General features: G+C 29.6%; 1 protein-coding gene across 1 annotated transcript in view; it reads left to right on the top strand.

Moving 5' to 3' along the window:
* The first annotated feature begins 2,969 nt into the window (after positions 1–2,969).
* The window catches only part of LOC134695629 (putative ankyrin repeat protein RF_0381), a 29,291-nt gene continuing 18,935 nt past the window's right edge, over positions 2,970–13,325 (top strand). The window contains exons 1-4 of the mRNA XM_063556942.1: positions 2,970–3,075; positions 9,174–9,315; positions 10,422–10,511; positions 11,810–11,908. Coding sequence (XP_063413012.1) covers positions 9,286–9,315; positions 10,422–10,511; positions 11,810–11,908 — 219 coding nt within the window. The 5' untranslated portion in view covers positions 2,970–3,075; positions 9,174–9,285. The remainder of the gene's footprint in view (positions 3,076–9,173; positions 9,316–10,421; positions 10,512–11,809; positions 11,909–13,325) is intronic.

Raw genomic sequence — 13,325 nt, forward strand, 5'->3', positions numbered from 1 at the left:
GTTATCATATATGGAAAAATGAAAAGCTCGAACACACCAAACGAATGGAAATAAACTGTAAAATTACAGACTTGGTACAGACCTTTAATCCTTGTGTAGAAAGCTGTTGATTAAACCTGGTTGTATAGCCAGCTTAACCTCCCACTTGTACGATAGTAGGGTAGAATTTCATTATATTGACAACAATGTGTACATGTGAGCAAAACAAACTGACACAATGGCCTGAACACAACAGATAAAAATGTTTTTTTTTAAAATGGGGCCTTGCAGTCAACAGTTGGTTATAATCTTTATCACTAACTATTTCAACCAAGAATTATAGAATGGCATATAGACAATCTAATTAAAACTTGCCATGAGGAGACAGCAAGAAGAGCAAATAACCCAACCATTGCCACAGAAGAAGAGAAATTGGGAAAAAAATAGGAAGATTAAAAGTGTGGCATAAGTACATGTATAAGTCAAATGTGAAACAATTCATACGAGAAAAATAAAGGCCTTTTAATTGTTTATTTATGAAAAAAAACCACTTGGAATGTTTTATGATGTACAAAAACAAACTGCTCAATTACAGGCTCCTAACTTGGGACAGCGTAACATACCGAATTTGCACAAGCATATAGCATGCCGTTGTGGAATTTATTCCCTATTTATTAATACCGATAAAACTATTTTTTAGTATTAAAAAATCCTGGGGGGAAATGCCACAGACACTAGTTTCTGTCAATGGGAGTTTATTATATTTACACTCGTACAACGATTGTACAAAACATCCGATCTGATTATCATTTTTTCGTTAAACTTCCCATTGATAGAAATACTGAGTGCCTGTTCTATAAACTTTAATATAACCAAGGCAAGGATTTGTTGACGGTACTGTACAAATCCTTGATGATAACGCGCAATCATGATTTTTTTTCATAGAAAATACCTGTGAAAATGCGGCCGCCAGATTAACAATTTCGTTGGCCTACTACTCTCTCCTACGATTACGGTGATTTAAAATTTGAAGTTAAGGTAAAACTCCATATGAAAATGCTCCTTGTTGAGATCAATTAAAAGAGGCTTATAAACTATGAAGAAGAAATTAAGGTAAAGTATAAAGAATAATCATTCAAAACCTTCAGAATTCTAAGTAAACATTTTTTTTATCGGTCAGGACATATATAAGCATCTGATCTTTATTCAAACTATGTTATGCTTAACATATGTTCTTCAGTATTGAAGAGGGGGGCAATACCCTTTTATATTAACCTGTTTTGGCCCTTTTCAAGGTGTTGTTGTAACTGTTATTTGAGATAGATTAAAGCTGTTAACTGTTTTTAACCCACTTTGTTAACTGTTATCAGCAATATTGCATTTTTGTTAACTGTTTTTGCCAAAATCGAGGTGTTGTTAACATGTTAACGGACCCCCTATTGATCCTCCTCATTAAAGCCTTGCAGTGACCCAAAAAAAGTCCTGTCAAACTAAGATTTTACCTCAAACTAATTGCAACAGATAATGTTTCAGTTCTAATCTATAGCATTATGCCCTTTATATACACAGAAAAAAAGTCCCATAAAATCTAAAAGTTGAGGAAAACTCAAAATCGGCTTTTCTAATTTCCTATGGAAATTAACATTGGAAAGGGAGAATACGCTAGCAAAACTAGTCTTTATTGGTCAGTTTTGGTTGTTTTTGTTGAAATTTATATAAAGTATGATACTTTGATGGGGTTTTAAGTTTGTATTTGACTAAATTATATAATCTTCTGCTCATGAAATGTTCAAAACCGAAGTACGTGTTATGGGTGGTTTTATTTTTTTCATGCATTTTTTATCAAATAAATTGCAAACAAGCTTAATTTTTGTAACCATTGTGAAAAAAATATGTGAAAATTTGATATTGTTTATATCTGAATATTATATTTTTTTCAGCAACTTACTAATCTAAAGAAACTTTAAACCTAAAAAAAGAATGATACATGCTTAATTATTTTTATTAAATTTGAGATTATTTACCTTGGGTCCGTGTAACACATCAATTCAAGGTTTCAAAAAGTTTTGAAATTTTAGATTTTTGGAATTTGGTCAACAACTGGTGAAATAAAACACATGACTTGAAATAAACTAGTCTACTACCAGTATTGTTATCGCCATGGCCAATTGGCAAAGTTTTAAAATATCAAAATTTCAAATTGTGGTAAAGTTTTGAAATTTTGAAATTTTAACCAAATTATTGAAATATTAAAATTCTAAATATCGTTTTTAAATTTGATAGTTTAGGAATTTGATCAAACTTTTAAAATACTAAACCTAACGTGCAATTTTGATTATTTCACTTTTTGAAAGTTTGATTTTTTAAATATTTGATTAAAATATCAAAAATAGAAAAGGGGCAAAAAGAGGGAGGTACCTGTAAAAAGCGAAACGAAATAAAAGCGGAACGAAACAAAACAATATGAATTGAAAACATAATGATACTTAAAAGTTTACGTATGAAATAAAACCACAGACGGACAGTTGTAAGCAGTGAAAAATTGCATGACAAAATTAATATTTCTCAAAAGAAGAGAATTCATTTAAAAAAACATATGTACGGCTCTGATATTGACCAGTTTACCTGCTGGTTTTTCTTGCACCCATATTTTAGGAGAAACAGGAGTAACAGTAAAAACTGAACAACTCGCAGTAGGTCAAATAGTATGGTTAATAGGTTGAGCAAGTATAAAAATTTTCTACTTAACCTCTAAGCAATAAAAAGGCTCAATACATTACACGGTCTATTATCTCTTTTTGATTTCATTTTTTTCTGTTTTGCTCTACGACTTCTTACTTTCTGCAATCATGTTGGCTAAAGAATAAAGCATTTCATTTACACTATGAACGATCATCTTAAACGTTTTAATCTGTTCTTTGTAAGTTGTAAGTTTCGGATAGTAGGAAACAATATTTCCGGAGAAAATCCGAAACTCGTTTCTAGAATTAGAATCTGCAGAGAAACATCAACTTCCGGTTTTTCTGACAACCAAAAAAACAAACTAAACTTTGAAGATTATTTTCAACTTAAGCCCTGTTTTATGTAGTAATCCATGTAAATATAATTCGTATAGAAATTGTCACTGTATAACTTTGCCAATTGGCCATGGCGATAACAATACTGGTAGTAGACTAATTTCATTTCAAGTCATGTGTTTTTATTTCACCAGTCAGGCAGTTGTTGACAGTTCCCAAAAAAATAATTATACACTATTCAGCATTCAAGCTTTAACTTTTGAGTCCACAAGCTAGAGGTTGATTTTTTGAAAATTTGTTGGCTTGGAGAGAATAATTTTACAATCCCTAGAGCAATTTTAAAAATTTTGAGGCTCTGCCATTATGTGTAAATAGTCCTTAGTGAGATGTCTGCTTGCAGATGTTACTAAGTAACCAAGTTGAAGTTGAAGTGTGAAGACTGACAGACTGTATTGTAATATGACCTTCTACCAGTATAGTTAGACATACTTATCTTATAAAATTGACAATGTACCACTGAATTATCAGGAAACCCAATACCAGTAAAAAATCTACATGTAACGTTGCATACGCCCCCTAAAAATGACAATCTTCAGCATGGCTTTCAATCTGAGCATTATATCCTATTGAACCATGATAAACCGGACCTAGCAAAAAATCATAACAACATACAAACTGATGTCATGGTAATGGACTTACATTTGTAACCAAAACTTTTTACATAGTCTCTCTCATAGTTTACTGTATGAATTACAATACTACTGCATAGACAATAACACCCTGGAATTGATTGGGTATTTTCTTATAAAGGTACACATACAGTCTACTGATAATAAGAGAAAATTGGAGTAACATCTAAGGCCCAATTTTTTTCTTATTTATGTTAATTCCTTATATCCCAGAATACTTAAGACTGTTTTCTGATGACAACACCCTATATAGATAGAATCATCTAATATATATAAAAGGAAACATAATAGAATCATCTAATATATATAAAAGGAAACATAATGGAGAATAAAACTGGTTAATCAATGTTGTTCCATCCATCTAAAGATCTCTTATTTAATCAGACAGCAAAACAACACTGAAACATATGATTCATTACAAACAAATTCAAACCAATAAAGATTCATATACATGTACATGTATATACAGGTATTTGTATTTACCAGTAAAAACTTTGATAACATGATATATTAATGATCTCTTTGTAAGATATGGGGTTGACTAATGGTTGATGACCCTATTACAATTTGTCTGCAATACTAAATATCGTCGTGTCATATGTTTTAGTACAAAAACAACAACAACAAATAATTTATTAAAGTCTCACCTCTTTAAAACATTTGATATAAAACACAATATAATATTACATGTATTAACAGATCAATTTATATTTCGTAAAAGAGCCCCTCTAAAAAGAGTTATGTCAGAGATATGTTTTCGTGTCATCCTTATTTCATCAGTTTTGATTGCACACATGTATATTGTTATTGGTTTTTCAGTTTCTATATTTAGAACAACAACACCACTACAACTTGACAAATTTAAACCATATTTAAAGTCACTTTTAAAGACGTTAGAACAAATTTAATAAAACTGACATATTTAGCCATTTTTATTTAATGTCAAAAATATGCATTACTAGAATATTTTTTTTTTAAATTCTGAAGGGTTAAAATAAAGTCCAGATATGTTTTTTGCCTGTTAGACACATGTGACTGTCATGTTTTTTTTCAGCCGTTGTAATTACATACCAGTGAGTTAAAATTAACAGGGTTCTTATATATAAGATGGTTGTTCAAACTCCATTCATTGAATATTCTATTGACAATTATTTTTATTTATCCTTAATACATAAAGATGAAAACAGTCTTAGCTTTTCACATTTAATCATAAATTTTGAAAATTGCCTTTTAAATTCCCCCAAATAATGTCCATGATGCCTATAGACAAAACCTGGTGCCAATCTGAATAAAAATCACAATGTTACAATTTCAGTTTATAGAACATTAACTAAAAACTATTTACAAGTGTGCTTTAGTACTGGAAAGATTTTTTTTTTAAATTGTGATTCAAGCAATGACCAGAAGTTTTACACAACTTTAAAAAATACTCATTTCCAGATTTTATATACATTTCCTGTTCAAGTACTGATCTAGTTTTTACTTTATACTAAAACATATGACGCATTTTTTCGACATACCATTTTTCCAAAATAAAAATGAATAATTGGAAACAGTAAAATTAAAATACCTCAAAACATTCGACAGAACATGATTTTAAAGTTTGAGCACAAACCTGAATAAAAAACTCAACAATGAAAACTAAAAGCATTGAAAATTGTTATTAGTACGAAAACACATCACACGAAGATTTTTGTAATACATGTATGTCAGACCTAAAAAAAATATTAAAAAGATTTTATAAATTATCTGTAGGTGGACAATTTGATTTGACCTTTCAGCTTTGACTTCAGTGTCAATCTTAAGGTGTAATACCACCAAATCATGGTACGTAACATCGGGTTGCATACGAAAGTAGGTCTAAAAAAATATTCCCTTGAATTTGACCGTTGTAGGTAATTAATCCTTCATTTTATTGCAGTAAAACTATTTCTGTGTCATATACATATGTCTTGGGTATTTCAAAACACCAATATTTTTTATTTGTGATTTCTATAGAAAATTTTGTAATCTTGAAGTTACATGGTGCCTAAACCTTGTACACAGATAGAATAAGGGGAGAAATTTGATTGGTTAACTTCCAATGATGGTTATTTTCTTATATGCAATGAAATGTTATGTGCAACTTTTTCTATAGAACTGGACAGGATAAAACTTTACTCATGCCAAGTTATTCTTTATTTGAAACAAAGATAAATTCTGCACAATTTTTTGAAAAGTGCAAATTTAACAAAGTCTAATAGGGGAAAATCAATGGTGGTATTACACCTAATATGGGAAGCTGTACATGCACCTATGGCCTTTTGAGTAATCTCATGTGTTAAAATTTCTTGCTATTTAAGTGAAATAATACAAAAAATGAAATATTCTGAGTGGATTGAGTCTCCAAAACACATTTTATGAGAAAATTGTCTTGAAATAGGACTGTACCATGAATATTCAGTTGACAGAATAAGCCATACTAAGTGCATATATTTTTTTTGGAGGGGGTGGGCTTTTTCTCCTTATTTCCTATATTTTACTATGATATAACATTTTCCTAGGTAATACTTAAATAAATATATAGTTATAAGTAGATGAAATTATTTTTAATGTTGTAACGACAAGTTATTCACTAAAAGAGAAGCCTTTTATGTCCCTCTTTGGAAGGCGGCGTAAATTTGACTTTACGTAAGGACTTATTGAAACCTCCTTGGAGACAGTAAACTTTAATATGGATTGTTCATTCTGCTAAAATGCTTCAATTACTCATTTCTTATAACATTTCTACCATAAATGAGTGAAAGTTACCCCAATATTTTTATTTATTGGCCTGAAAAGTTGAAATTTTGAGGAAATGAGTGGTATAAATTGACCCAAAGAGACCTTATAAAGAAGACAAAGAGGTTTATTAGTGGTATTTTATTTTCCTAAAAATCATCTTGTGTATCATTTCCAACTGTTTGTAGGCAGATAAGATAGATATTTGATCATTTATTGGTCCACACTCTATTCTATCTTGATGCGGCTTGGTTTGGATTTGTCGAAGAAATTTTGCTCCAATCGCTGTATGTCGTCTTTCATTATACTAGATTTTTCTAAAACTATTGAACTGATTAAGACAAAACTTGACAGAAATGCTTGAAATAACCAGTATTACAAAGGGAAAAAGTCACATTCAGTTTATTGAACAAAAAGGTCTACTAATATGGGAAGCTGTACATGCACCTATGGCCTTTTGAGTAATCTCATGTGTTAAAATTTCTTGCTATTTAAGTGAAATAATACAAAAAATGAAATATTCTGAGTGGATTGAGTCTCCAAAACACATTTTATGAGAAAATTGTCTTGAAATAGGACTGTACCATGAATATTCAGTTGACAGAATAAGCCATACTAAGTGCATATATTTTTTTTTGGAGGGGGTGGGCTTTTTCTCCTTATTTCCTATATTTTACTATGATATAACATTTTCCTAGGTAATACTTAAATAAATATATAGTTATAAGTAGATGAAATTATTTTTAATGTTGTAACGACAAGTTATTCACTAAAAGAGAAGCCTTTTATGTCCCTCTTTGGAAGGCGGCGTAAATTTGACTTTACGTAAGGACTTATTGAAACCTCCTTGGAGACAGTAAACTTTAATATGGATTGTTCATTCTGCTAAAATGCTTCAATTACTCATTTCTTATAACATTTCTACCATAAATGAGTGAAAGTTACCCCAATATTTTTATTTATTGGCCTGAAAAGTTGAAATTTTGAGGAAATGAGTGGTATAAATTGACCCAAAGAGACCTTATAAAGAAGACAAAGAGGTTTATTAGTGGTATTTTATTTTCCTAAAAATCATCTTGTGTATCATTTCCAACTGTTTGTAGGCAGATAAGATAGATATTTGATCATTTATTGGTCCACACTCTATTCTATCTTGATGCGGCTTGGTTTGGATTTGTCGAAGAAATTTTGCTCCAATCGCTGTATGTCGTCTTTCATTATACTAGATTTTTCTAAAACTATTGAACTGATTAAGACAAAACTTGACAGAAATGCTTGAAATAACCAGTATTACAAAGGGAAAAAGTCACATTCAGTTTATTGAACAAAAAGGTCTACTTTAGGTGTAATACCACCAAATCATGGTACGTAACATCCGGTTGCATACAAAAGTAGGTCTAAAAAAATATTCCCTTGAATTTGACCGTTGTAGGTAATTAATCCTTCATTTTATTGCAGTAAAATTATTTCTGTGTCATAAACATATGTCTTGGGTATTTCAAAACACCATTATTTTTATTTGTGATTTCTATAGAAAATTTTGTAATCTTGAGGTTACATGGTGCCTAAACCTTGTACACAGATAGAATAAGGGGAGAAATTTGATTGGTTAACTTCCAATGATGGTTATTTTCTTATATGCAATGAAATGTTATGTGCAACTTTTTCTATAGAACTGGACAGGATAAAACTTTACTCATGCCAAGTTATTCTTTATTTGAAACAAAGATAAATTCTGCACAATTTTTTGAAAAGTGCAAATTTAACAAAGACTAATAGGGGAAAATCAATGGTGGTATTACACCTTAAGCTTGCTTCATTCCATTCATTTAAAGAACTTGATTTTCTATTGATTCTGTCACTCACACAGGATAAAGCACCATTGCATTGAATTTTTAATATATTTTTTGTTACCTTAAAGCAATTTTTGTTTTACTAAGTCCTGATTGTTGCCACATTCAATGCTACTATATTTTAATATGTTACATATATTTATCATATATTTAGTACAAAATACAGCTATTTTGTATATCTAATAAAGGTTCGTTTTTCAAGTCTGTATCACCTACCCTGTATCGCATACCCCGTATCGCATAGCTAAACCCGTATCGCATACCCCGTATCGCATGGTAAAACCTGTATCGCATACCTTTTTTTTTTTTTTTTTTTTTTTTTAATTGAAGTCAGTTTTTTGTTTTTTTTTGGCTTAAGAAAAAATTTCATCAAAATAGGTCAATTTTTTTAATGACGTCATTGTTTGGTATGTGACGTCACGAACATCAAGTTTCACAACATATTTGTTGGCAAACTAAATGCAACTATAAGAAATGCAAAACACTCAAATAAATACAATAACAAACAAAACATTTTTAAAACAACAGATTGTAAGGTAACCCAGGTGCTTCGTATAAATAATTGAGCAGTTCTTTTAAGGCCTTTGGAACAAGACAAAATGGTAGAACTGAAGGTAACCCAGTGCTATGGATCAGAAAACAGTTCATAAAATATAATACTCTTCTGTTGAAATATATGATAAAGCGTATAATACATGGCAAAATCCATATCACATGGCGTATCACCCTCGACCAATATCATCCCTCGGGCCAAAGGCCCTTGGGCTGATATTGATATCTCGGGAAGATACGGCATATGATACGGATTTTGCCATGTATTATTCTCTATGTATTGTCAGTATACTTACTAATGAAAACTTTATATTTTTTTATAGACATGATTGATCATGCTGGTGTGAAAAGAATAATGTTGATCTTAAAAGCTTGCTAGTTCATGCAGACAGGGATTATTTGTATGTTTTGAACTGAAATATCTGCTGTACAAGGATGGCAGGGGAAATGACTCAACTAGCTAAGGTACTGTCAACCTACTTATTTTGGAGAGCGTTTTTTTTCTACAGCTTTCTCGAGTAGGAAAATAACGTGAATATAAATCGTTGTGAATATGTGAAACTTAGATCTTTCCTTAATAATTAAACTACATCAAGTGAAATAGACAACCGTAAATTTAAAAAGCCGCAAAGTGGACTAGAAAGGGTAAAACACAAAATAAAGTATCCATGAAAAAAAAAATTTACAGTAATTGTTTTTCACTTTCTGATAACAGTGTCCATAGTTAACATTTAATTTTCCAGCAAAAAATATTGAACACATCAGTAATAATGTAACGTTGCTAAAATGGACAATACATTCATCAACACAGATATTGACCAGCTCAAAAAACAGTTGTGCTGTCTAATTATAATTTATATATACATGTACCTTATGAAAAATAAAAAATAAAATATTTACATTTTAATTTATTAAATCTAAATTGCAAGCTGCTGCATATTCATGACACTGATGCATTGTACACAATTTTATGCATATACGATTATTTATCAATCACCATCTTACAAAAACTACAGACAGACACATTGATGAACAGTAAATTCATTTCAAAGAACCAGCTAAAAAGCCATTAAGAGATTTTGAATACATCAGCCATGTACATTTGTACTCTTGCACTACTAGACAAGCATTATATGGGCTCCATGAGAAATTTCAAAAACAGAGTCAGTGTTTATATAAACTATTTTAAATCCTGTTTTTTATTGCCTAACATGAAATAAGAAGATCTGATATAATTGCCATTATCAAACATCTATCTATTAGACATGTTAGAGGCAGTATTACATTGAATAAATCCACAGGTATCAATACAGCTGCCAACAGTGTTCAAAACCCATACAGTACAGTGGATTTCAAATTTTTGCACAGCCTATTTGTCAGAAACAATTATAAAATTAATCGTGTTTGCTTATTTTCATATATGTTCATAATATTTGACTCAGAAAGATACATTTCATTTGAAGTAAATAAATGTTTTAACCATTTTACTGGTTTACATAGGACTTAACCTTTTGACAAGTCAGTCACTCTTTATATTTTCTGTTTCAAACATACTTTGATTTTGTTTTCAGACCAAAATTGGTCAAGCTATAAAAGACAACAACTATTTAGAATTGAAATGGTTGATAGAAAACGGAGAAGACATCCATTTCAAGGATAGGGTAAGTCTATATTCACCTAAACATCTAAATCTTACTTTTTCAACACTGATTTTAAGCTTTGTCATAAGAAGTATGCATGTATTTACAAATGTTCTTTGATAAATAGAATTCAGTTTTGAAGAGCTACAACTTAAGAGTTCAATCTATCTGTATTAAGTATGAACTTACATATAGAACTGTTAAAGTGATAAACAAAATTGAAGATATATCTAGATAACCCTATTGTAATATGAACAAATCGATTACTCTGATTGTGAATGCAATATTACATGTACATGTTGGACAAAACAATTTCACCTTGTGCGATAGTCCATCAGCTTTAATTTGTTCCTTAGAAAGAAAAAATAAATACATGAGCCTCCACCCAACCCAAGTTGAAACCCAACCCCTTTTGTAAAAAAAAAGAAGAATGGACAAAAATTGCAAGCTTTAACAAAAAACAGTACAAATTTTAGAAGGCATTAATAAAATGCCAATACAAATGATATATTAACCACATATTTTATAAGTTGCTGTCTGTTTAACTTTTATCCATATTTTTCTTTTTATTTATATATATCAGTCAGGGGCGTTACTTAAACAAGTAATTTTTTTTAATTACTTATATAAGTAATTTTTTATTTGAAAAATAATAAAATTACTTAATAAAGTTATTTAAATTTTCAATAGAAACATAGACTAAATGTAGTTTTCATGATTTTAAACAACATTTTTATCATAAAATAAAAAAAATATCAGATTTGAGAGGAGTATAGAGACAAGGGGTTACTTTGAAAATAATGACAAAAATATTACTTGAATAAGTTATTTTTAAAAAAATTGAAAAAAATAGCAATTACACTTATCTAAGGCACATATGTAATTGATTTAGGTTAAAAATTATAAATAACTTCAGGTCTTAATTAATTCACAAATATCTATCTATTTATATCAGTCTGCCTTCAAGATTTTAGAGGAAAATGATAATTTAATAGTCCCTAGAGACCAATCTTTGACCCAGAAGCGTCGTTATGAAAGATAAGTGCGTCAGAAAGTTAATTAATGTTTCTGAAGAATTAGTTTTTATATATCAAAGGAAAAATAACTAGATAACTGTGAAAATTATTTATAGCTATTAAAATCTGTAATCTTGGACACCTATAAAAATAATATTCAGAAAATAACTTATATAAGTTATATTTAAATAAGCCTTGTTTTCAACATTACTTGTATAGGTAATTTTAATTGTTACTTGTTTAAGTAATGCACCTGACTGTATATATTTTTTACAATATACTAGTTGTGTGTTACTATTTCAGAAAGGCAATACTTTCCTACACTATGTATGTAGTATGTACAGACCTGATTGTTTCCATATTTTAACAGCAACCAAACTGGACATTAATGCACAGAATAAGGTACAAAAAATATAATGTTATCTTAATTTTACAGGCTTGAGGAGAAATCACTGTTGTAACGTATTTATGCTTTTTTGCTGAATTGTTGATTACATTTGTACCTTGATTTAAACCTTCAATGATTTGCTTGGATATATCAGAATGAACATGTTCCTTTTTTATAATGCTTTTGCATTCTTATTTCAAGTACATGTATATAATTATTAAGATGCAAAAAAAATGATAATTTTGTAAATACATTTTGTACCAGTAAAGTGTATATCAACATAAGTTCAAGATGAAGGGAATTATAGTAAGTTGTTTTAGTAGTTAGATGTATTTTATTACATGTATTATGTGATAATGTAAATTACATTATGTTCTAAATTCACTCTGTTCAAAAGAACATAAAGTATTTATGTGCTAAATCTCTCTAGATTTTTGTAAAGCATACATATCTGAGCACATTCAGATATGTACCTTTATACGATAAAGGCATAATAGAAAACTAAATACATTTTTATGTACTGTTTGGCCATGTCAATTTTAATAACTATAGATCCAGAGATCACAATATTTCTAATATTAAACACCATTAACAGTTCATGATTTGAATACGGCAACTATGCATTTATGAAAAAAAATCCCGGTTTATAAACATCACACAATCAACAATACCGGTAAAAGACAGCAATCAAACATCTACAAAATATATACAAAACACATTAATTCTTTACATACAACTTCAATACATTAAAAAACAGATTTTTTAATGAAAATTAAACTTCAATACAAATGAAACGTACGATAATGGTCACTGCCCAAACCTCGATAGTTAAATCTCGTGCAAACTTTCATAATATACTGAACGCCAAAACTGGTTTACAACTATTGTGAAAACACAATAAAGTAAATTTCATACTTCAAAAATCATACACGAACCGCACATAAATACATTGATATTATTATTGGCAATTTTATTTTCTTTAAATTCATAAAATAAACTTTTCATGGTTGTAAAAAAGAGTATACATTTTCACATAAAAAAGATTAGAACCAAGCAATTCATTGGGTATATAATATGTTTCCAAATTGTTTAAAGTCATATGAAACAAGTGAGTGGTGAAAAATAATGTTCATCCAATTCTTGAACCAATGCATGTATATATCATAAACTTAGTCCTCTGTGCACGATTTTATCATTATTTTCCCAAATATATCATACAATCGTCAATTTTTTTTTCTCTCTGTTTGTTATTATTTAACAAATATGGCTGCTCATTAAATGTCGTGTTTTGAAGCCTAGTTTTACCGATTGTCACCTTATAGTAAACAAATCACAAAAAGCATGGGTATTGAGCACATGTTTAACATGTATAATCAGATATTTGTTTATTTCAATAACAGATCCATGCGTATTGCGATCACCGGATTTTTA

The sequence above is a fragment of the Mytilus trossulus genome, chromosome 14 (assembly GCF_036588685.1).
Source record: "Mytilus trossulus isolate FHL-02 chromosome 14, PNRI_Mtr1.1.1.hap1, whole genome shotgun sequence".
In the NCBI taxonomy this organism is placed as follows: Eukaryota; Metazoa; Mollusca; class Bivalvia; order Mytilida; family Mytilidae; genus Mytilus; species Mytilus trossulus.